Source organism: Eurypyga helias, unplaced genomic scaffold, assembly GCF_000690775.1.
Source record: "Eurypyga helias isolate BGI_N326 unplaced genomic scaffold, ASM69077v1 scaffold41892, whole genome shotgun sequence".
NCBI lineage: Eukaryota > Metazoa > Chordata > Aves > Eurypygiformes > Eurypygidae > Eurypyga > Eurypyga helias.
The window spans coordinates 10,985-36,948 of NW_010234765.1; the positions used below are offsets into that span (position 1 = coordinate 10,985).

The window sequence follows — 25,964 nt, forward strand, 5'->3', positions numbered from 1 at the left end:
CAATCTCACACAATACGGGTCCTGCCGCACTAACAAGTATACTTGTAAAAATAAATACAACATGGAAAGGCAGCAACAGTATCACAGAAATAGGCAGAACACACAGCCATGGGAAAGCGTGTACTACACACAGATGACCCTGGTGGTAAATAATTCAGGCCTAAAAAATATTTCATTACAGTCCATGGGAGAGTTACCCTGGTCACTATATGGATGCTGGATTAGGTCCTTTGTGTGTAAAGAGGAAAAAACATTAGTCAGCACGGGAAGAACATTTAAGTAAAACGCATTCATCTTTGTTATGGAAGAAAACTAAAGACTAAACATCACTATGAGGGAATGAGAAGTCCATCTGGATTTGGAACGGATATGGCCATTGCCCATGTGCTGGGAAAGCACTTGGCATGTCTGCGGCAACGTCCAAACTGGCTCAGCTGCTCACTCAGGTCCTGGCAAACAACTGTTATGAGTATCAGCACAAACTATGACAAACACCTCTCCCTAACTGCAGTTTATTGCTATTTTTTAAAGCCTTTTACTACCGCTCAGCGTGGAGGCAAATAGCTTTTAGAAGGCTGGTCACAAGGTGACTCAGTGCCTGACCGTGACAGTGGGACTCAAGGGAAATGCTGCCACAGCAATGAAATTCATTGCTGCTGTGTTACCCAGTGCTTCAAATGAGGAGGGCAAAGGACATCCAAATGCCCCAGTCCTGGTTTTTTTCCTCTTATAGCCCAGTTCGGTCATGTGAGGTTTCAACAGTATACAAAAGGCCCCTGATTTTTCCAGTGCAGGTGGGAGGACTGGCCAGGGCGAGCAGCAGTGCATGGCAGGGACACAGGAAGGTGCAAGCACAAGCCTTCCTTTCGGACAACCCCTCAAATCTGTGTTTTGCTGCTCTGTGCGCTGGGACTCCCTCTCCTAGGCTGGCTGCTGGCGGTATTTCTGTGGGTGAGGGGCTTTTGTCAGTTCAATTGGCAGAGCACCATAGCAGCAAAAGCGTGCTTCCCACCTCTTTTCCTGTCAAGCAACAGAATTAGCATTTTTTCCAAAGTTAATCAAAAAATACACCCACACAACTGCCTGTGGGCCCTTGCTGACTGCTTCCCTAGCTTTCCACAGCAGCCAGGAGCAAGAGCAGGTTTCTGTGCAGTGTTAGTTTAGCTTTTCTTCCTTTCCTCACATCTGGCTGAACCACTTGCATCCTACTTACAAGAAACATGCCACTTCTATCTCATCATCTTGGACAGTAGAGAGCAATTGCCTTCAGCAAAAACATCCATTATGCTCATAATTTGCAATTTGGGGTAGCTAACAATAGTCTGAGAAATAACCTGCATTTATTTATACAGCCTACGGGTGTTAGGTACTAAACAGAGAGGCATTCACATTTAAAAGGGAGCTTGAGAGCATGTGAAGACTCCTCTCACATCTGACAGGAGCAACACACCTCGCTTCGCTGCCAGAGGGTGCTGAGTTTACGGCAGAGAGGGAAGCAGGCAGAGAGGATCCCGGTGGCAGCTTTAACAGAGACAAGCTGCACACAAGACAGGTCACATCCCTGCCGCGGCCAGGCAAGCCCATTGCTGCTGGGATGTGGTAGGAACCCACCGCAGTAAAACAACTGCCGTGAGCTGTGGCAGAACACACCCTTCTGTCCTAGTGGAGCTGGGATCCGGTTGGGCTTGGGTGAAGACAGCCCATCACAGCACCGGGAGCAACTGGGCTGGTGGAGACCCAGGGGCAGAATCACCCTGGGCTGCGCTCACAGGCTCCCCAAAGACTTCCTGGATCACCGCATGGGAAAGCACCTTGCACACACCCTGGTGCTGACACCTGCCTAAATCCCATCCTGCCTGCTGAGCAGGGTCTCCTAAGGATACCCTGAGAAGGTGCTGCAGGTCAGGGGAGACCCTCTTCCTCCTCCTCTGGACTATGCATTGGCTCCATGACTCTTTTCCTAAAAGGAAGGTCAGGTTGCAATGGATATATTCTGTTTAAGAAGTTTCCCAATATTTACCTGCTCTGGCAGAGAGAAGATTTTGGTGCAATGAAGTTCTCTCTTTTGGAAAATGCCAAGTTTTGCAGTCCTCACTCAGAAAATCCTGATAGGTTTACCGAGACCCTTTTGCTCCAGATACAGCATTAAGAAGAATTTGACAAACATTAAGAAATTAAATTAATTACTTGTACTTTTGTGTGTTCTCAATTAGGAACAATCCTGTCTCATGTCCACTCAAATCCCTTGCAATTTGCTGCGAGATACAGACCAGGAGTTTTGTTCATACAGTTCACGGATATAGAAGGATCAATCAGCAATTATGAGTTGATATTTCCTGCTTTGTCCTTTGTACTTGGCACACACGGAAACATTTCCCAGTCTTTGAACTAATCAAGCAATTAAACCTATTTGCCTATAAGCATGTGCCTAAACTCTTCCTCATTCTGGCAAAATGTTGGCACGTGGTTAAATCCTACCGTCATTGCTGGACACCCTTCTGTTTTGCCAAGTGACTTTAGTAAATAGGGGCAGAGCCCACTGCTCGTCTATATGCTTTGGATTTAGATTTAGCAAAAATCCCAGCTTTCCTCTTTTGTAAAACAGACAAAACCCTCCTCTGTACCATGAGAAAGGCAGTCCTTTCTGTCTTAGGCACTCTCAAATACAGAGGCAACCCACCTGCACAGAAATAACCCTGCTAATATACCTCTTTGAAGGACCCCAAAGCACAGTAGAGTCAAGCCCTTTGTTCACATCACCCAATGGATCCTGTGTAATTAAGATATTGGCTACTAATGAAAGGGAGAAGAACATCATCCATGGACTGGGAACAGTGATCAGTGGGACAGGGAACATCCAGTTCTTGTGCTTTACCCTTTACACTATTTTGGATACTGTGACTAGAGTATTTCTTAAATATAGCTCCTTAGGCAGCTGTACTTCCCATAAGCATCCATTCATTTCCCCCCTATGGCTGACATAAGCTGTGTACTGCCACCTGCAAGGCTGATTATGGATCAGAGAGGCATGAAGGTGCATGGATCGTCACCACAAGATCATGTAAGTGCAAAGGATGCTGCCCTAGGGATCTGTGATGATCTCAGGGCTCCTCATTACCCAGGTTTATTGCCTGGGAGCAGCCACACGACACACCGGCATCTGAACTGCTGTTCTCACCTGGGGTTAGGCACTTTGGGGGATGCATCCCGTGGTCTTTAGTGCTTCGGTTAGCTGAGCTACCTTATGAACTTACTTGTGGGCACTGTGTCTTTTTGAGCACTGCAGGGAGGAAGGGAGTATCAGAGGGCATGTGCCCTTCGGTGAAACTAGCACTACAGAGATGGTGGGTTAATGGCTAAGGCATTGTGCTGCTTGCTCATGCTCCTCATGCAGGCAGCCACCTTGAATTAAAAGCACAGTCACATTCAGGGAAAGGATCCATATCTGGATCCTGCATTTGGACAGGGTTCAGACGATTCAGACTAACGCTGCAGTAAAGATAAGCATTAAATATACTTGCTTAGTAAGATTTCTTTCAACACCCAGCTCAGGTCAGAATACAGTCCATGAGCTTATAATCTGATCTTTGATGAGAAACTTACGTTCTTCAGCTTTTGCAGAGGTGATTAGTATGAATTAACACACTTAGTGAGAAAACCTGCCCGGTCTGAATCACTCGAAACTAGGATGTAAGAAAACACTTCTATGTAAGTGATCTTTGCTCCCCTAGGATCGAAAGCATAATGTTTTTCTCTCCCTTAATGGCAACTGAGTGCAGTGAGCCTTATTTTCCAACGTACTGAAAGCCTCCACAGCTCCTGCAGAATCCAAGGTGGGCTAGGGAAGCCTCAAGACCATGTCCCACCAGCAGTACCCAGGTCCCACCTGCCCACCCAGGGCTATACAATTATTGCTCCTTCCCGGACACCTCATAAGAAGCATGCTGAATTCCCAGCCCATCATTTTCTTTGCCGTGAGCAATTATTTAACATTACATTGCTGTTTCTACAGGAATTTAAAACCCTGTAGGGATACAGAGGCCCATAAGATGGAAGCACTATGCTGATGTGTAGTGGCATCACTTCTGAACACCACTGGTTGACAAAACAACAACGTACTCGGACTCTTCCCTATATACAGGAAGTTTTCAAAGCGGCGCACAGGATCAACTGTGTCTTTTTGTTAGTTAAAATCGCAGTGGCATGACTAACTTTCCCATACTCTTTGGAGGCAATCAGCCCATGAATTCAGCCAACATTGCCAGGCACCAGGCTTCAGCAAGGACCCAGTCACCTGGAGGACTTCTACCAGGAAGAAGGTGAAGGCCAGAGGACAAGCCAGCTTCTCTGGCGTGTACGAAAACAGAAAGTAATGCATTAATGGTAAAGGGAGTGGAAAAACTTGCCCCACCAAAAGCAGTTGCACAGTGAATCTTTGCATGAAGGTTGTTCTGAAAAGACAAGCACAGTCAACAGTGAACAAGATGTGTAAACAAAACACTCCCTCATGGTAATTCAATGCAGAGTGCTGGGCACAGTTCACCTGCCTGTGCTGATCCATGCTTGCCATGTAGCCTAAAGAGTGAAGAAGCAGCACAGAACCAATCCGGAGTACGTGTTAACCTGGGTCTTTGAGGGATGTCCACTCTCGAGCCATTCCCTCCTCCTCCTCTCTGCTGCTCAGCAAGTGCAACAGTTCTTCAGGTCAGCAACGCTGGGCATGGATCTCAAAGTCCTTCCTGTTTCATGGGAAGAGTAAGATTGATATGGGCTGAACTGCCAGGGGACGGATTGTACCTGGGGATCAAAGGCCACAAAACTGTGTCAATCTTCCACTCCCTCTCCACTCCCTGCTAAAAATAGTCTCTTCTTCTGGTTTCGTCACTAATGAAGGATGGATTATATTGTCCAGGGTAGATGCATGAATGTCGAGATCCAGGCAAACCAGTGTAGGGAGGATAAAGTCCATTTCTTTCCAGTTCAGGGTTTCTCAGTCCAGTTGGCTGTATTAACAAAAATATAAATAAAAAGGGTCTTATTCTCACACAGAATTCCTTCTTTAGGCACAGCCTTACCACCTTTCCCAGCAGTAATTTCAGTAGCTAGAAGGAACAATGTGATTGCTAATGATCTCTATAACCTAGAGTAATTTTTACTGTGGGAGTTATGCATTGCCTGAAGGGGGTTATTCTGATGCAATCCAGTTTCCACATCTTGTCAATTAGCAAACTTGAAGTTTACCTGACTCCACCAAGTGCAGTCTAAGTGCACAGTTAATTTTTAATCCAAGGGAATCATGCTGATGAGCTCGGGCATTGAAACAACTCTCAAAAAACAGATATTGTCCCAGAGCCATCCCTAAAGATAATGCTTCTAGAAAATCAAAGTTAGTTTCCTGCTTTGAGTATTACTTGGGAGCACTCCTCTCGCCATTAACCACAGGCACCAGTTCTTCCAACCCAGGCACTCGCGTTATTTCACATGCAAAGTGATCTGAACTTCATTTCTCTTCCCTTCTCTTACTTACAAGTAAATCTCCTGGGGCCACTTCACTGAGGAGCTTCGATATCTAAGACCAAGACTGTACAATCTTTTCACCCAGTAAATAACATCAAGACACCTGGTTTGATCTGTTACAAAGCAGATCCACACAAAGCCCTCATCATCCACTCCTTTCTAAGAAGCTCTCCCTTCTAGTTGCCAGCATTAAAAAAGTCCTTAAAAATGTTTAGGAAATATATTTGCAGTTCCAAAACTCTCATTCTTACTGGAAGCAGGAAGGAGGATTATTTCCCTTCATGTTGTGCAACACAGTAAACTTCCTTACTGGAAAACTTAAAATACAAGCCAGAAAAAAAGTATAGCTCTCTACTCTGACAAGCAGGAGTCCAGAATGTGTGACCTGGGGGAAATCCTGCAACCTTCATTCCCATGAGTAACCCCTACACACATTAAGTACATCCAGTGTGTTGCTTAGCGACAGACGATACAGGAACATCACAACTCTGGATACAGACATTAGCAGATGGTACCAACCACAACAGCAGGTCTTGCGCTTGTGTCTTTTCTGTGCCCTACACAACCTATTGCTCCTCCACCACTTCTTCCCTCAGAGCTGAAGGGATGCTCCTTATGCAGCCTTCCTGCTGCAGGAAGGGGCTTGTACCTTGGAGAGGTGAGGAGTGGAAGAAAAGAGGGGTCCTCAGTGACCAGCACCTTTCCATCTTGGGGTGAAGTGCCCTAGGCAGAGGTCTCAACCTTCCAGCATCATCAGTGAGGGTGGAAGGGAGAAAACTACCTACAAGGATCCATAGCAGTCTGTCCAAAACCTTTAACTGTCCTTCTCTACTCCAGGATTGGGCTTTTTGGGCATCTACCAAAACGTTCCTAGACATTTCCCTAGCACTCTTCCTAATGACATCTCTTTGTGATATTCACCACGTGTAATAGCTAGAGTCCATAGGACTCCCAATGCCCTGCTGCCTATGGAAGTCATTTGCTCTGCTCTTTTATTGTGCAGGAAAGAGATCTGTACTTCCAAAAATAAAGGAATGTGTCTTTCCTGTTTCAGGCACAAAGGATAGTTAAGCTACATGGATAGATACCGAATAATACACATCTGTCATCTGCAACAGGTTCTTGGTGCTTCCGTTCTCCTGCATCTCGATGGTCTCTCTGCCCCACTCCTGTGCCCGGGGGTTCTTTGGATATTCAGCATACGGAGACATCTGGAAATCCCCGCTCTTGAAAATGAGTTTACTTATGTCATTTTTATTCTTCCTGTTCATAAAAGAATGAAGGAAATTGAAAACATACAACTTATCCTGCTATCTGGTATGCACTTCTGACGTGATCTCAGGAGATTTACTTCATGTTATGAACCCTGGCTTGGAACAAAGATCACTTCAGAAAGGCTACGGTCCAATCTTCTGCTCCAAGGAAAAATCAGATATTAGGTCAAATCATGCTACTCAGGGCATTATCTGCTGGGATTTGAAATCTCCAAGGATGGAGATGGCATAACCTCTCTGAGCAACCTGTTCCACTGCCATACTGTCCTCTTGGTGAAAGAGTTTTTCTCTACATTCAGTTTGAACCTCTCCAGTTCCAGCTGATGCCCGTTGTCTCTTAAAAATGTGTGTGTTCACCTGAACAATGAAAAAGTCATGGAAATCTAGGAAGAAATTAAAAAACATTATGGGATCCCCCATGCTATTCAAGTCTCCAAGTGCTTAACTATATATATACAGCACTTGTAGACACTACATTAATTCCTAAGGGGGAAGACCAGGAAGGAGCTGGTCTTCCAAGGGACACCAAATGCCCCTACCTGACTACCATCTTTACATTAATAGCACTTGTAGACACTACACTACTTAAGAGGGAAGACCAGGAAGGAGCTGGTCTTCCAAGGGACACCAAATGCCCCTACCTGACTACCATCTTGTCCAAGTGGACTTTAGCAACACTTACAGTCCAAAGCAGAGTACGCTCCAGGAAGCCACATAACCTGCCAAAGGTCAGGACTCATGAGAAGCTCAGTCCACACCTGCAAAGATCTGCACTATGGGGGCTGGAGGTGTACTGGCCATCACACCTCCTGGCTGGGGCTTGCTGACATTCCCCTGGCTCAAAACAAGTGGGAAGAAGCACACACCACCGTGCCAACCAAACCACTGCCATTGCTATGTTACTGATAAACCCAACTGCTGACTTTAATCAGAGCTCTTTGAAACCCTAGATTTGGGGGCTGGAATCGGGGAGAGAGGGTGTTACTGCAAGGCAGCTTTCTCACGTTATGTAAATCATGAAGCAGATCTTCCTTGGCAGTGCATCTTGCTTCTAGTCTAAAGCTACCTGCTGGTATGGGAACTACGTGTGTACATGCATGTGTACGTCTGAAAGACACATAGAGTAAGAGCACGTGCAGGACTTGTGCATAAACAAGTATGAAAATAGCCTTAAATAAACTTAAACACCACTTGAGCAACGGCCAGCAACCCTTCCTGTTGCCTGAACTTCTCCTTTTTACTTAGTTTGCATTTTTGGAGCCTGCTCCCTGGCTGCCTTACAGCTCTGAGTGGAAAGGTCTCCTTTGCCTCCCCATCCTTGGAGTACATGATTTCCAGGTGCATCCTTAAGAGACACTGAGTTGCATATTTTAGCCTGGTTGCTGGGAAAAAAAGATATATGTATATATATTCCCCCAAATGAAAGCACAATGTAACACTTTAGCATCTCTGATTAACCCACTTGCTTATCTATCCTATGAGGTCACCTATGATTTGGTCCTTCAGGGTTCACGTGTGGAGCCCTAAGTGTGGTGTAACCCCCCGAGAGGATGCCACGCAAGCTGGGGCCAGCGGTGGTACCTACCGGCAGCAGGTGACAATCAGCGCTATGCCCATGATGAGCAGAAGTCCCCCTCCTGCAGCCGCTATCACCACCGTGATGAGCTGATATGCTGCAGACGGGAAAGACAGAGACCCACTTAGAAACAGCGACATGGTTGTAAATACTAATGTAAACATTTCCACTGTCCTCGTGCAAAGGGATTAACTGTTTATTTCCCATTGTCCCCCCCTCTGTAAGTAATATTGCCTTAAATTTTCAAGTGAAATGGATGGAGTTGGGGATATCTTGCTGAAGGAAGAACAAGCTCATGTTTCCCTAGGGGCCAGATTCCCTCCACTGATAGAGCAGAACAATTCAAAGGATAGGTCATGGATTCACCTCCAAATATCTTGCTCCAAGAGTGCCCACTATATGTTTTATCGTGACAGAGTATCCAGAGAAAGGAGATCTCCTTTCCTTAGGAGATAACATTAAGTCAACTTTGTCAAAGAAGGTCAACTACATAATTTTCAACAGAAAATTAAAAAAACACTGACAGGAGTAGTGTGTACCACCTGCATTTTAGACATAGTAATTTGCAATTATCTGTTTCAAATTTCCCATTTCTGATGCTGTGGCAATTAAAAGAAACAAAACTCGGTACTTACGGTTTCCACAGTTGAATCCACCTAAGCCGAACGGGCAGCTGGTAACAGGAAACAACAGGGAGTTTTAGCAGCGCAGTTGTGCTGACAGGTCACTAAAGCAATATTAGGAAGGATTACGGGGTAGGAGGAAGGCAGAACAGTCACCATACCTCACACAGGTCTCATTTTCCAGCTTATATCCATCTTCGCAGGCTAAAAAACACAGGAGAGAGAAGGACCATAAGCATTGCGTAGGGGTGCAGGGGAAACATTCCCCACATGGCTTCCCACAGCAGCATCACCCCACAACCCTGGGGACCAACAAACCGGCCTGTGCCACTGGCACAGTGAGAATGTGATACACTCTGATGGGATGCAGTATCTCCTGTGGTTTAGGCAAAACACTGTGTGCCAAATTCACACCCTGCTGACTTTGATGGGACCATTTCAGGGCATCCCAGCAGCGCTAGCTCGGAACCTGGCACAGGGTGTGCAGCTGGTAATGTAATTCCCAGCAAAACCTCTTCTTGCCCGGATGGAAACTCACTGCACGCTTGCATTGCTTCCCACAAAATAGCAGTGTGAAAAAAACTGCAAGTGTCTCCAGTTTTTGTTTTGAAACCTCATTTGAACAGTGCTACTTGAGCCTTGATGCACCTTATACTTACTATTAAATGTTAGTATTGCAACAAAATGTTATGCAAACGTAGTCAGGGTAATGTACAGTGGTATGCTATGTTTTACCTCGTCACCTTTTTTCCTCGTCTTTCAAATTTGGAGTTAAATCAATGGAAATTAAATATATATAACGATACCTATATATAATAGAATAGAAATTAAATTTTTTAGGTCTAAATAATCCAGAAAACTGCTGTGTACAAAACATTGGCGAAAAACTAAAACCACTGCTTCAAAATAAAGTAATCTCTGTGCTTATGGACAGCTATCTCATCACCTGAATTACCTGAGCTGCTTATGCTGCCCTTCTGATGAACAGCAAAGGTGATGACACGCGGGACATACAACGATACGCTTCAAATTACTGATTAGATCACCGCCTTTCTCAGCGACGGCCCCACCAGATTCTGCAGATGTGCTGCCTTTCACAGGGGCAGCGAAGGCGGCCGCTCCAAGGCCTGCGCAGGAGTGACGCAGATGGAGTCGCTTGGGGCAGAGGGACAAACCAGGGCCAGCACGTGCAGCAGCCCTTTGGGGTCTGCAAGACAACACCCAGGGGTCTGGGAAAACCCTGCAGCACACTCCACAGGGAATAAAACTGTGAAAACAAAAATGCTCATGGACTTTTTTTTTTCCCCCTCAAACACCATAACACTTAAGAATGGCGAGGGAGCAGCTGTCAAGCCCTGTTCCCCCTGCCTTGCTCCCTAACCATAGGGATACCCTGCAGCCGAAAGCTCGGGCACTCTCTAACCTCAGCAAGCGTGAGGAGGTCTGCGAGGAGAGGAGGGGGCTGCGCAGCCGAGGCCCAGCTAAGCTGCAGCACAGCCCTCCCCTCCTCCTTGCTGCTCCCAGCACGCCAGGTGCCTCTTCCCCTCTGGCACAGCCAGTGGCTGTATTTGCAGGAACACTCAGCACAGGAGGGGAGGAAGGAAGAAAAGACAAATGTGTAACGTCGTCTGTTAGGATGGGCTGGCAATATCCTAGTAAACCAAGAGAGAGCACTAGTATTCTGGCTGGATTCAGAAGTTCATGGCTCTTCCAGCAGCAATAACAAGTGATACTGATGCCAGCAGGGAGCACTGTGACCTCCCCCTCATAACACAGGTCATACATAGATCTGCCATAAATTCAATCCCAGCTTCAAATCAAATAGTTGAACTGGAGCTACATTTTAGAGAACCATCCAAGATTAATTTTAATATTTTCAGTGACAGACAATCAACCACAACTTTGGGTCAGATGCTCATAAAGTTAATTTCCCCAGCCATTAAAAACATTCACCTTCTTTCTGGTCTGAATTATCCCAGTGTCAAATTCCAGCCTTTGAATATTTACTTGCTAGATTGGAAAAGGTTAGATGATCACATTTCTCCTCCTCACCATCAAATCGCTCCTTTGCCTTTAAAAAAACCAAATGCGCTGAGATCTTTGTGTCTCCCCGGTTATTGCAGCTTTCCTCTGAACACTCAGAGGTCCTCTTTGACCCTTTTGATTTCTGGTTCCCAAAAATAGATGTTGTAAGCCCAGAGATAACAAAACTTCCCCTCTTCTGCCTGCCTGTGCCCCTTAAACGCACCCAGGGACCATATTAGCCTTACAAGCCGGAGCTGGGGACCCCTTCTTTACCCACCAGGTCCCTGTCACAGCTCTGCCCAAGTCTCTGCTTTCCAGCAGACACAACCCACAGTGTGCCTGGCACTCTGCTCCTGGATGCCTGGCCTTACTTGTGGTCCTACTGAACTACTGTTTGCCTATACCCCAGTTACTAAGCGTCTGATGTCACTCAACGTGCCATTTTCCCTGCGGGGTGTGCAGACGCAGATAGGTGATGCACTTCTATCATCAACATTGCAGGTCTAGGCACAGACTTGCAATGCCAGCTGGCACCAACAATGACAGAGGGGGCTGATGTCCATGATAGCTGGTCTTGCACCCCTTTCTCTGCCCTATATAGCTCTGCTACTCCTCCACTACCTCTTTCACTCCATTTATTCCCCCAGAGCTGGGGATGGGGAGGGTGCGGCTCTTTACATAGCCCATACTGGTGCACCTCATGATGCTTTTTGCACTGGATTTCTTTTTATCTCTCTAAAATGGTTTCTTTGAGGTCAAGAAAGGGACCAGAGGTAACTGGACAAGAGTTAAGAGCCTCAGCCAACAAAAAGCCAGGGTAAGGGTAGTAAATCCCAAAGGATCCTTCCGTGGCTCATTCATAACACTGATGCATTAACAAAATGAGACTGGATGGGTTGCTCCTTTCAGTCACTAACAAAAGCAGACCAAAAACATTATGGAGCAAATGTCCTACCAAAGCGAGCCACAAGATCAGGCAGCAGTGAAGTCTGCAGTGAAGGGGAGGAAGGCATCACTTCAACAGCTCGCTGGAGTTGCCTTTGCTAATGAGTGCAGCAGGCCCCAGCTGTACCCCAACTGTACCCCAGCCCCAACCCCAGCCTCAGCCCACCGTAGGTGTGTTGGGAAGGCCTGGAGGAGCCTGCAGGCAGGTGCTGGAGTCCAGCCTAACCTCAACACCTCAGCCCTAGCCCAACAGTGTGTATAGGGCACATACACCTTGAGCAGTCTCAAAGCTGGAGCCATGCCTTGGGCAGGAGCAGCCCTGGACCCCACTGACACACAGCTCTCAGGTCACAAGACTACAGGGGCAGTTAGGAGGAAAAGCAAGATCCTGAATATGCATCTCTCCGTCTTACTTCAACACTTGGTGTTTATGCCTTTTCCTCTCTTCACCCTGCCTCTTCCTGTCACTTTGCTTTCTCCGCTGGCACCTTCCCTGCTCCTTTGAACATGCTCCCAGTAGAGCTCACACTGTCACACTCAGTTGGCAAGTTTTCAAATGTGAGCAGGGAATAGAGGAAAGGCTTAAGTGTCAGGGGCCAAGCAAAGCTATCACGTTGTGCTTTTCTACTCGGGATTCCTATGCCTTTGCCATCCTGAAAGAGGCTCCGGGGTCTCTTTGGAAACCTGCTTTTCTGCTCTTTGCTTCACTCCAGACACACTCTGTATTATTAAAAATAGCATGCACTTGAAAAACTGGTACATTGGGTTTGTTCCCTGTTTCTAAAACAGCCCTGAATATACTGGGAAGGTTGACAACTCACAACGTCACAGAGACGACCAAAGAGAGGTTGCATACCGAAAGGTACCATGACCAACATGTCGAAATTCCTGTAGTTCAGAGACCCAAGCCTTCCGTGGTCCTTTTTTGAGCACGCCCAGGAGACAGACACGGCAAGACAGGACAGAACAAGCTCTGGGGGTCAGGGCAGCCGTCTACCCCTGCCCCAGCAGCTCTCCCAGCTGCACCCGCCTTCCCACGGCGGAGACCGGACAGGGCAGCACAATAGCCACTTCCCTCTTTGCAAATAACAAAATTGGGGTTAGCATGCCACATTTTCCCAACCCACAATAAGAGTCGGATGCCCAGGAGACGTTGGTTCCTGTTTAGTTACTAAGAGGGCAAAGATTTTCAAAGAGGCTGGCATATTGTATGCTATATTTGTCAGAAAACAGCCCTAAATATCAAATGAGGGATATAGATTGTCTTTTGAAAAAGCCTTTAAAAGTCCCAACCACCTGGCTTACCCAGTTGGGAACAAAGTGATGCTGAAAATTCGGTATGTTGTCGGAACGTGGCACCATACGGTCGGAGCTACCCTCACACCACTGCAGTGCAGCCGAAACCCTGCATCAACACTGTCCCTCAGACACTCCCAAGGTGGTCAGTAAGATGTTTGCCACTGACAGCAGTGAGATGAAGGTGGAATTGAGGCCTCACTGTGTGCAGGTAGGGAGTTTATATTTTGCACAGCAAACAAGACCCATAAGTCAGGAGTGACCACATGTACAGGATGTTAGATCTCCTAGCCCTCTGCAACCATCACAACTGGCTGCCCCACAGCCTTTCAGATATTTATCTTCACAGCACTGCTTGGCAAGAGATGTGGACAAGAAAAATGGAGTCACTCACCCTAGGTGCCCACCACCAATGGTGGAGCAAGAACTAAGCCTTCCAGACTTCAGCTCAGCTGCCCACTCACTATGTAAGCCCTTCTCCGTCTCCCAAGGGTTGGTGATGGTCACTGTTTCCTAACAGAAATCCTTCCCCAGACATGTAAGATGAAGGGAGGGAAGAAAAATACAAAGGAGAAAGGTTTTGCCTGGAGCCACAGGGCAGAGGAGAGGCAAGACCATGATATAGAGATGACAGTCCCTGAGATGTCCCATGCCAGAGCCGGCAGCACATGCGTTATTTCCAGGCCCATCTTTCTCACTCTGTGATGAGATTTGGAATTGACAAAGGATCTCCTCCTATTTCAACAGCAACCCAGCATTCTCTGCCAAGAAGCAATATATAACCACTACTGCAATTCTTACTGATATATCATCAGAAAACTGCATTTCTTAAGAATCCCTACAACTACTGAAACTAGGGGATGGACACACTGATCCTACAGAAGTCATTTTGACCACTGGCACGTGGACAAAGACCTTGTTTAAAACGTAGCAAAAACAGATTTCATGATCTGAGGAGTAGCTAAAAAATAATATAACACTTTAAGCTTAAAATTTCTACCAGGAACCCAGCTGGAAAATAAATTCATAATCATTTCCAGATACTTATTTTAAAAATATTGATGATGTATTAATATAAGCTTGTGAGTTTAAAGCACTTCTCCTAAGTTCGCTGAGAGTTCAGACAAAACCAAAACAGGCAAAGACGCACGTCATCTCTGTTCTGTGCCACTGAACTGGAGCCTAAAGCAGTCAGGCCCCTTTCTCCCTCTTCTCAATCACTGTGACTCACAGCGTGTTCCAGAAAGAGATAATATTATTTCTAGAGAGAGATTGCATCTTCAGCATCTGCTGAAGAGTCCCCTAGTAAATAAAAGAAACTTGAGCTGCTAATATTTATTCATAGCATTGAGCTTCTTGTATGTACAGCAATACACACGTTCATTTCCAATGGAAAAAAAAAAAGTTTAAGCAAAATCCAGGCAAAATACTCCACATAAAGAGCAATACCTCTACAGGAGTGGTCCATCTTGTTGTATTTGAAGTACCCGCTTTTGCACTGGCAGAGCGCGACGCCATCAAAGTCGGTGCATTCAGACGTTTCCTTGTCGCATTCGGGGTCTTTCTGCCTGCACAAGCTGCCAACTGTCGGGAAGAGGCGGCCAACATCAGCGCAGTTCTCTCTGAACTCACCGTTAGGCACATTTGCTTTCTCCAGGCACCACATTCAGCTCATGTGATGCTTTAATATCTTTTTTTTTTTTTTAAATATTATTTGTTCCATTAGGAGACAGTCAACATTACTCTTTGTCACCATTTTTTGCGTATCTACCGTCGTTTCTACAGGCAAATAGAGGGGATTGAATAAGAAATGTTTCGTCTCACAGGCAGAAGGAGAAACGGGAAAGAAAAATTTGGTTTGGCTCAAGCTGAAACACGTTCACCCCCTGAGACAGTTCAACAAATCCATTTTTAAGTTTATGTCAACCAAAACATTTTGCTCAGCCCGAAACAATTTTGTTCCATTTCAATATTAAGCACGGGATTTTTTCATTTTTCAAACAAAGAATATGTCCTTTCATTTACATTACTTGGAAGCAGCGTTTCACTTCACAAAGTCAGATTTGTTACAATGAGCATTCAGCAAAACTGTGGGTAAATGATGAAAATTGTGTCACTGAACTTATATTTTTTACTGGGAGGTCAGACTAAACGGAATGAACAAATGAAAAAATATTAGTGAGAAAGAGGATTTTATGGAAAACGTCACTCATTTTGCACTCACCTTTTATAAACCTCTCCCTGATAGATCCATCTTTTCTATTTTTGTTATCTGACATCTTTTCTTTTAAGTACTTACACAAGAACATAACCTGTTTCTTATTCTTCTTATTTCAATTTAGAATTAGACTTTACCAGAAGCATTCTATCAGAGATAACGGCTAGATATAATCTGAGTGGGTCTACCAAAATAATTTAATTCAATCCACGGTAGAGCATGGCTTTAAAATACGGCACACTAAAATAAAAGCACATGCTAATTTTCTCATCTTTGTGTTTACTTTGCAAAAAAATGAGGGGTTACCCACGACACCCAGGCTGTGTGCTGCTGCCCTTCATCCTCAGAGCCAAACCTCAAAGCCTCAAACCCCAAAGTCACAGAGCTGCACATGCAGGAGGTTCCTTGCAAAAGCCCATCTTTCAAGGGTGCTCACTCCCTGCATCCTGCCAGTACCTCTCATGGCTAAATCTCCTGTATTGCTCCCTCAGAAAGCGAGGACTGGGAAGTGCAGGGCACAGGGCCACCACCACCGACTGGGTCCACCTGGAGAAGGTCTTGGACAGCACTGATGGGCTTCTCCAGGTCTCTCTGTCCTGCACCTATGCTTCTCTTCAGCAGGTAGAGGATTCGGTTCAGAAATCGTTAATGGTCAACCATTTCTACACCCTGCAACACTGAAATCCAACAGGCAGGAGAGCACAGCTCCGCACACAACCTCCAGTGGCTCTAATCGACTTCACTGGAGGGTCTCTTGGCTTTCACACCATTTCCCCAGCTTTCAACTGCGTGGGTGGAATTAAGACTTATGGTTTTTTGATCTGGCTGGGGCCTGGTGTCACATCCCAGAGATGAAAGGCTGCCCTACAATGCCTCTAATCCTGTGCTGTGTGATGTTTTCACAGAGAGGCAGATTTCTCACACATGTGGCGACGATAAGGCTCGATATCTGCATCCCTTTTGTACTGTGAGGCTCTTCAGATGAGTCCCATTTAAATGAGATTAAAAAGATTCAGAGGGGTTTTTCCAAATGCCAGAATCTTTCTCCTCCTGTTATAAAAGAAGCCAAATAAAACATCCCATTCCCCTCCCGTCACACAGTCCCTCCAGATGCTATTTACCTCTGTGGAGTGGTTTCAGGCTGGAGATGAACTGGCAGGTTTCGGTGGGGGATTTGCAAGCCCGAATGTAGCTTTTCACGCTGCTGACAACGTCATAGAAAGTCACGTTGGATGCTAAAGAGAACGTGGATTGCACTGAAACATGCACAGAATTTGCCTCCCTAACAGAAAACAAAACAAAACAGCCCTGAGTATCATGGGTCAGTCTGATGTCATCGTTAGCACCTTATACACAGGATTCTTGTTAACACATATTATACACAGGACTCATTAACACAAACAATGCTTATCACAGATACAAAATTGCATACATACTGAAACAGCCATGCATTGTAACAGACCTTAAAAACAGGACAAACTTACACACAGAGTGAGAAATTTGGGGCTGGAAGGGATGCTAGTAGCTCACTTTGAAACCAGCCATAAATCCCTCCTGGGCAGCTCACAAGCCCTTCCCCAAGCCTCTCAGGAGGAGGGTAGCGGGACAGCCGGGCAGGGTGGTCAGGCGCTCCCCATGTCCTGCTCTACTGACAAGCCGGTTTGCAACAAGCCCAGCACCCACTCAAAACAGAGAACGTGGATCTTAAGTTGAACACCCTGAATGCTCAATTTTATCAATCTTTCCCTGCTAGCCATAGCCCTTACCTGGCCGCCTTAACTGTGGAGTGGTGGTACCCTGGCAAGCCCGACAGCGATGCATCGAGCTGCAAGGAAGGAGAGAGCAGCTGTTAGTGCCTTGGGGGATGAGGGAGGGAGGCAGCCCAGGGGGATGCAGCATGGGACACCCTGCCTTGGTCACTGACACCACTGGCATTCGCCAGAGCTGCTTGCTGAGGCCCAGGGGGCTCTGAGCACCCCAGCAGTTCATCTGCTCAGTAAGAAAGATGTGCCGTCTGGTTACCACCAAGGAGTGGCCAAAGTCACCACTGCACAGCCTTGGACAGGAACGAAAACCTGACATGAGCATCTGCCCAAGGCCCTTCTGTGCCATGACTGCAAAGGCTCAAGATGGGACAGAAGCCAGTGGGGACAGAGCCCCACATGAGGCCGAGCTCAAAGCAGCACCCTTGGAGACTGCACATCTTCCAAGGAGCCTCCCTCTCCCTGCATCTGCGTGGTTGTTGATGTTGACTCTCCGGCACAAGCTGTACCAGCAACATCAAGGCGACTGGCTCTGGCTCCCTCCTCCTTTGGGGGCATTTTTAAATCACCTACTCCAAAAAGAGTTGGGATGAACTACAGCCAGCCGAGGAACTGCTAATAGGATGAACTCATGCATGCAATGATCTGGGTAAAAAACATACAGATGTTCCTACCCCCAGCCCAGGGGTCTTTTTGGAGCAGCTGAAGGCACAGCATACGGAGGGGACACCAGCTTGCCCAGCGCTTGCCCTCAACACATGGTTGTGATAGCATAGCTGGGAGACTCCATCAAGAAGAAGGTTTGGGTGGGTGATGCTGCTGCCCTTCATCCCATGTGGTTTGGCTAAGGGAAAGGTAGTACCAGCTGCAGTCCAACCCACCCCAGCACCTGTGGGATTTACTGATGAACGATGAAGCCCAGAGCTCCTGTTTTGATCTTGGACCTTGGAGAAGCATTAATGCCCTTTTTGCCATCTGGAAAAGGCAATGAAGCCAGAGGACACTGGGAAAGAATGGAGGTAACAGAAGTGTGAACCCAGTCACACCACTTCAGGATTTTCTGGGCAGATATGCTGTCTTAAGACCCGTAGGAGCCAGATCTCTCTGCTGCTGTCTTGACAGCCTGGGCAGGGTAGGGTGGGGAAGCAGGCTGAAATTTAAAAGCATATGTCTCACCAGTCCTACTTCCACCAGACCATTATGGTTCAATGACTAAAAAGGCTACATCCACACTAGAGAGTCTCATGGCTTCCCATGAAAACCATAAGAGGGGCGAAGGGGACCTGTCCCATCAGCATTGCCAACGTCCTGGCAATGACACTCACCATACCCAGGATTTCACCCTCGACATGAAGAAGATCTGCGTACTTTCCATGGGTAATATTAAGTTTCAGGGGGACTTGGCCGATAAATATTCTTACTAAAAAAGGAGAGTAAGACAAGTTAGAACACATGTCTCTGTGCCACGTGTAGCTGCAGTTTCATCTGCGTGAGAGACTGTCTGCAAGGAAAACCCCGTCACACAGTGGACATAAAACTCATATCCGAGAGTCACTGACCCAATAAAACGAAGTCCCAGCCTTGGGATTTTTCCCAAGGGTTGCTGTGAAGTTCCCACAGCTCCAGTCAAATTCCAGAGCTCAGCACTGCTGAACAGCCAGCATTTCACCATGGTGTTCATATATTTCCTATAGAAACACAGACTAATTTACAAGGACCCCCCGAACACAGAGAGCTGGGTAGATTTAGTAATAAGACAGTTTCAGGTACAAAAATTATTCCTAATAATTTGAGGTAAATGTGTCACATCTCTTGCCCATCCCTGCAATGTAAGGAAAGAAAATCAGCAAGTCAAAATAAAGTACTGTAGAAAGGACATGTTCATTTTTCAAATTGTTGGAGAGAACGAGCAATGACATTTGAAAAGAGATCCAAAAGATGCATTTTTTCTGGGCTTAGATTCGTATTTGATTCATGGCAGCAGAATGAAATAATCTCAGTTGTCCAGACTCTGAGAGATAATATCGCTAAATCTTGTATTAAGTGTCATGAGATACTCGGTGGAAATGAGAACTCAGAGCTCCAGTTTTATGTTTCACCAGAAAAACAAATATAGTTGTAGATAACATTATAAAGCATCCAATTCTTTCTCATTTTTTCCCATCCGCAGAGCCTATCTTCACCACAAATTTTAGATCAGACAGCTCTAATGTGACAACTCCAGGTAAAAATGAGAATCACCTTTGCAGTATTTATATAATCTGCCCATATCCCAGTTCAAGGCATAATCAAAGCAACTCTCTAAATTAGAAGCTGACACATTCCAACTCGAAGAAATGTTTCAAAACACCCTTCAGGGACACCTCACCCATGTTTCCTTAGCAAAATTTCCATGCCTCTAATCCTCACTGATTAAGGGTCAGAAGAAACTCTAGCAAAACAAATTCCCCTTTACAATGGGACATTGTAAGACCTTGAAGAGTCCTCTAATAGAAAGGAGGGGGTCAGTTCCAACTAATAACTCTGCTGCATGAAAAATGCTAAAGGTACAAAAAAAGACCTTGATCTTACAAAGGCTTTCACGGCTGCTTAATTTTCCGCACATGGCTGATCCCACCGAAGTCAGGTTACACAATAGCCCTTCTCACTTCTCCCAAGTCAAGCACCGTCACCCAGGTTTGCAGGGCTGGGAGCTACGATAAGCTGCTGAATGCTTTTGAGGGGGTTGTAGGAACAGAAGGGGCACATCTGTGCTTCCCAACAAGCCTGAGCCCACCGCCTTGCTGCTGCGTTTTTAAAAAAAACCCCAGCTATCACTGCCCCTGCTCCCCAGGGCACCCCAACACGACAGGCATTCGACACTGCACTTGTATAAACAGTAAAAGGCTCTTGCTAAAAGTGGTGGTTGAGAGGAACATTAAGGTCCTGAACTAGTCTGAACCTAGGTTAATATATTTTAGAAGACTACAAGTAATTATTTCCATCTTTTTCTCCCCTGTTGTTCTTTTTTTCCCACATTTGTTTTCTTACCTAAATTGCACTTTCCTTTTTCCAGCTCATATCCAAGAGGACACTGACAGATATAGGAACCATGGCTATTGTTGCAGGTGGCCAGAGCAGGACAAGGGTTGGAAAGACATTTATCCACTTCTACAAAATCAGAAAGAAAAAGAAATGGCTATACTTACAGAATCACAAAAATCATCGAATGTTGGGCTAAAAAAGATCAACTTGGCTTCTCTTCTGTGACTGCCTGAGCATTGTCAAATGCATTATTGCATCATTTTCACTTACTATTTATCCTGCTCTTAATTATTCTGTTGGAGCTGAAAGAATAAATACTTCAATTAAATATTTATTCAAAATCCCTTGGGATCCAGTGTTGATCCATGTTAATATGAACACCCAGCTTGTCTACAGCACTGCTCATCTGCAGATCTCAGGGTGCTCTTCAAAGCCACCAACTGTGAAATACGGAGTGTCAGGGGTTAATGACCGTAGTCTCAGATGCTTGGTAGAGTAGCAAACTCACACTGCAAATTCTGGAGAAGCTACCCAATACTTCCCTTTGAAAAGAACCCACATTCTGGTCAAAAACGCTCCTCTTGCTGTGCGTGTGACTCACACGAGCACAAACTCACCCAGACATGCAAGGGCAGAGGTAGGCAGGACTGTGCACTTGTCGGTGACAATGCGCTACACGGTGAGCAAGACAGCTCACACGCCACCCGTACCTGTTCTGCAGCTGCTGCCGAGCACTGCAGGCAGGAGGGATGGGCTTTGTGGTTAAATGGCAAAACTTGGTGTTTAAAGGAAAGAGTAACTTGGCAAAAGTATGAATCAGTTGGTAAAAACAATGCGTTACCTTCATTTTTTGATTAAAAAATCCATTCCCTTAACAGTGAATTTTTTTGCAAGAAACCATAGCTATGCCTGAGCAACAACTTTTAATACTTAATTATTAGATGGAATATATACGATTGCCAATATTTCACTGAGATTAATGCAATTAGTGCACACAGTGCCATACAGTGGCACGAGCACCAGGCTCCTGAACTTTAAACACACAGTTGATTTCCTTTCATATAAAACTTGAGTCAGTGTATTTACTTGAGAAGATAAGGGGCCTGGCAGTGGTAATAAATGATTCTAACAACACACTTGGCAAGACTACGGAATGCAGCCTACCAGGAGAAGCAACAGTTCTCTGAGTAGGAGATTATTTAGTGAGGTGGGGAGAAAACGACTGTAGGTCATAATAACAGAACCTCCAACACAAACACCAAGTTCTAGCCAATCATTTTTTCTCATTAATAAGATAGATATTGATTGATAGTGATCAATATTCTCAACTAGTCAATCTTATGCTTTGCTGGAAGGCCAATAAGCTTTATATTCTTAGAATTCTCAAATTCCAGCTTAACTTTTCTACCAGAAAGTTCACCAAAATGCGCAGCCTTTTCCAGCAGTTCAGCTTGATTGCTGAACCCTTAGTTTAAAAATACCAGCATGGAGACCAAGTCCTTCTCCTCAAACCCTGCTGACCACGGACTTGTCATACATACACACGTAACCCTTCAAAAACCCTTAAAGTAGGACCCAGGCATTCCCAGACCCCTCATCCGTGTCCCCACTACTGTTGAGCGCCAGCAGACACATTACCTGTTGCTGGAGACGACACCCTTGGCCTGGCTGTGCTACTTGATGGAGGCACGGTGGTTGGTTTGGTAGCAGCCAAAGAAGTTGTAATGCTCACGGTGGTCTTGCTAGTTGGAGGGGCTTCAGACCGACTCGTAACAGGGATGTTTTCCTCAGTGACTTTACCAGGCCTTACAGTGGTGGGATCCACAGCTTCTGTGCTTTGACCAGTAGTATACACTTGCTTCGTGGCAGCAGGCGTTTGAGCACTGTGGGCTTTCATGGTGCTGCCAGCACCGGGGGTTGGCCAGTGACTGGCCGGTGTCGTCAGCACAGGTGGTTTTGTTGTGGTCAGTGCCGCTGCAGGGACTATGACACTGTGATTTGTTGCACTTGGTGAGGGAATAAGGGGTGCATCCGTTGGCCCAGCCTGTGGGGCATCGCTGGCTGTGGTGGGCACTGGCGCTGATTTCCCAAAACTGTCCCCCTGGGTAGTGGTGGCTCTCAGTGAGGTGGACTCCGTTACCATCGCAGGAGCAGACACAGACACGATGCGTCCACCAAGCTGCTCCATAGGTGCCGTAGGGACAAGAGAACCAATGGAGGTGAAGGTGGTGCTGTTTTGGGGCTGATGTGTGATATTGTGCTTGTTGGTCCCTCTGGGTGAGCTCCCAGCCACGGCAGCTGTGGAGGGCACCCGCCTGACCACAGTTGTAGCTACAGAGGTGCTCGCTTGATCGCTATCATTGGAGTGCGAGACGGATGACGGTGATGAAAACAGAGGTAATGAAGATGCTAATGTATAAGACGGGGAAAGCATTGAGGAAGTGGGCAAGGCGGACGACAAAGCCTGCAGAGGGGGTGACGATGCCATCACAGAGGATAAGAGTGGCTCAGATGATTCTGATGATGTAAACAGGTACGTTGGTGGTGGAGTTGATGACAGCGAGTGACGCAGTGATGAGAGTGAGGAAGAGTCTGGAAATGCTGATGAAGATAGAGATGTTCTGCCAGTGGTCAACAACTCAGAGTCAGCGTTGAAGAGAGTTGTATTTTGTACACTGCCTGCAGAAGCAGAAGTCAACAGCTCGGAAGAGTGTACCAGCAACGGTTCAGTAGATGGTCCAACAAATCCACCATCGCTGGATGCATTGCCCCTCCTCTCCTGTGCCACAGAAGATTTTGATGAATCAGAAGGGTTGGAAATTTCAGAAAAAAAGGTGGAACTTTCTGAGGACTCAGCAGAGGTGCTGCTATTCGAGATAGACAGGAGAGTCCGTTCTCCTCCTCTGGTATATGTGGTTGAAATGTACGTGCCATCCGTGTGAGAAACTGAGGTCCTTTTCTCAGCATCAATGCTACTGACTGGATGATGGCTACTTGAAAAGCCTGGATTAAAAGGACAAAATATATTAGAAATAATATGAAAGTATTTTGATGTCATATTAAAATCACTTGCTAAATACATAAAATGTTCTTCTCTGTGAACTGGCCCATGCTCTTCTAAAAAGGTAGAGCACCATCCAAGCATGGGTATTGAATTAGGAGACTTCTGCACTCCTTAATTGATTCTAGAATGGTGAACTTGGACAGACACAAGGCTCCCCTGAAATGTGTAGGTTTCTAAAACAGTGTTCTTCCAGTACTGCTTTTCTAGTGTGATTCAGCACTTATTGTTCCGTGATATTTTGTGGCAAGCTAAGCAGGAAAACTCATCTATTCTCTTTATCACTCATAATTTATAAAACTCATATGCTCTCCCTCTTATCCTCCATTCCCAACGAAAGAATACCCATCTTCTTCAGTCAATTTGGTTTTAGAAATAGTGAACTCCATGCCTCTTCAGGATAAAATTATTACATTGTGTTAATTTGCAGCTTATCATGAACTCATTGATTGAAAACTTTGCAGTCAGGAAATCCTAAATGAATACCACATCAGTCTGCAAAAACTTCAGATTATTTAACATAAAAGGTGCAATCAATCGTATAATATGATTTTCAGGATGCACAGCTAAGTTTAGCAATCTCTAATAATAAAAAACATGGTATTGAAAATTTGGTTTAAATCTACAATTGACTTAGGTTATCATGAAACACTTCTGAAAACATCAGCCAAAAGAAACCAGTTAGTATGCAATTAAGGTCCCCTTCACAGGTTCATGGCTTCATTTCTGGAATGGGAATCACAGCTAGGTGGGGTCTGGCTTTGAGTCCTCTGATGAAAACATCCCCCTGAGTGAACTCCCAGGTGGCATTGCACGTACCAATGAATGAGAACTTTGTATACAACCTAGATAAACGCAAGACAATGTGAACTTCCACCCCCCACCCAAAATGTATGCTGGGAGACACTAACTTACTTGTGAGATCGTTTTGGAAAGAAGAGTAAGTGGGTATTTTGGAAGAACGTGCGAAGAGCGTAAAAAAGTGGAGGCGTTGGCCGTCCTGCTCTGCTCCACCGACACCGACTGAGCCGGCCCTGGAGAGCTGGTGGTTTCAGAGTAGGAAGCAGAGCTTTCTGTGCCACCAGCCAGCATGTCTTCCGACACCGAGTGCACTGTCCTCTCTCCAGCACCAGCAGATGAGGCTGAACTGTACACAGGATCAGTGATGGGGGCGGACATCCTTTCCTCGGTACTCGAGCTGCTTACGGACTGATGGCTGCTGCTCATGGCTGGAATAGGATCGAAAAGCAGGCATCTGATTTTATCATCTCAGAGCAGAGAGCACATCTGAGTTCTACAATAGGTCTGTTTGGAAATGATGATTAATAAAATTGCACAAATAAACACTGATTAAATACAGATTAAGTGGGTCTCACATATCTATCACCTTAAATCTGGGTTTAATACACAAAGCCTACTCCAGAGAAACAGGACTGTCCAAATACAGAGGGACAATCAGTACCATTAGATTCATAATGGCATGTTTAAGTCATTTATAATTAGCACCCCAACCCAAGCATGTAGTAGATGTGTCCTACAGCAAGAAGCTACACGTTTCATTGAGACTTTTTTGATAAGCATCGATAGCTGCAGATATACAACACCGAGGAACAGAACCACCACCACTTGTAAATCCTGTTACAACACCTGCAACAGCTCTGACACATGTTGGTGGTCATATCAATCCCATGGAAAAGGGGAAGGGAGAGGCAGTGGGTTTTTTCCTAATTCAAATGGTGTCACGGAGTTCAGAAAAACTCACTGGAAGGTTCACCAGCAGCTGAGAAGTAGGTGGAGACCCTGGATGAAAGGGTTTCTGGGTACCCTGCTCGGCTGGATGACTCGTGTTCTGCTGCAGACCATGCCGTGGAGGATGGGAGGGGGCTGGTGCCGGGCTCCCCGTCTGTGTCTGGGTGAGATGTGGGGTCTGCTGCTGCTGTGCTCCACATGCTGTGGTTAGCTGCAGCTTGAGATGTCCCCGCAGTGTGGCTGGAGAATGTGGTTGAGACATAGGCAGTCTCAGTAGGAGCTCCAGAAACTCTTTTTCCTCTCTCTGGAATTGCAAAGCATATATATATACATAAATGTTTTGTATATTAATAATGCCATTGAGGCCTCTGCAGGGACTAAAATCTGAATATTTCAATCCCCACTGCAGAGGTGGCACTTGGTAACCAGCATCGCTTATTTGCTAGGCGGGGTTTCCAGGCGATCTGTACTTTTCCCCTTTACACTGAAAAAAAGAAACGGATTGGGGTGCATGGCGTTTCTGAAGGAGAACAGTGGCAGGGAGGTAGGACCTGGTCTTGAACATCCTGCAGAAAATGCCTTTGGGCAGACCAGTGGGTTTCAAACCAGCTCTGCTGGGACCCTGGCAGCAGAGATGGGGCTGAAACACAAGATAACTAGGATATAAAGAACGGCAAAAGGTCTACCGACCCCTTACCATGTCTCATGCCAGGTTCCCCTGGTTTGAGGGCTGAGGTCAAGGCCCAATGGCAGCTTTCACATGTGGTCCAGAGGAGTTGCCTGGCCATCTAGCTCCTGACCGAAGAGCTGCCCCAAGTGCCGTGGGGTGAATAACTCACCAGCTGTGCAGTGCTCAGACACCTTCACTGTAAACTAGGCTTACTAAGAAGGCA

The 25,964-nt window shown here is 46.0% G+C and overlaps 1 protein-coding gene across 1 annotated transcript; it reads right to left on the minus strand.

Moving 5' to 3' along the window:
• Positions 1 to 4,853: 4,853 nt before the first annotated feature.
• Positions 4,854 to 24,549, minus strand: HEG1 (heart development protein with EGF-like domains 1). The gene is made up of 14 exons (XM_010146552.1): positions 24,516 to 24,549; positions 22,936 to 23,264; positions 22,799 to 22,882; positions 20,879 to 20,933; positions 20,268 to 20,387; positions 18,563 to 18,657; positions 17,241 to 17,299; positions 16,596 to 16,756; positions 14,706 to 14,840; positions 9,152 to 9,194; positions 9,003 to 9,040; positions 8,377 to 8,464; positions 6,606 to 6,780; positions 4,854 to 5,003 (listed from the first exon to the last, which is right to left on the minus strand). Exons 1-14 carry the CDS (start codon positions 24,547 to 24,549, stop codon positions 4,854 to 4,856), a joined length of 1,566 nt encoding a protein of 521 aa, XP_010144854.1.
• Positions 24,550 to 25,964: the final 1,415 nt, after the last annotated feature.

Excerpts from the sequence above, each read along its gene's own strand:
- HEG1 (XM_010146552.1), bottom strand. The coding sequence starts at position 24,549 with ATGAGCAGCAGCCATCAGTCCGTAAGCAGCTCGA. Across the intron at positions 23,265-24,515 it reads TCAGTCCGTAAGCAGCTCGA|GCTTTTCAAGTAGCCATCAT; the intron begins GTACCGAGGAAA and ends CTTTTAATCCAG. Across the intron at positions 6,781-8,376 it reads CTGATTGTCACCTGCTGCCG|GAAGAATAAAAATGACATAA; the intron begins GTAGGTACCACC and ends TTTTATGAACAG.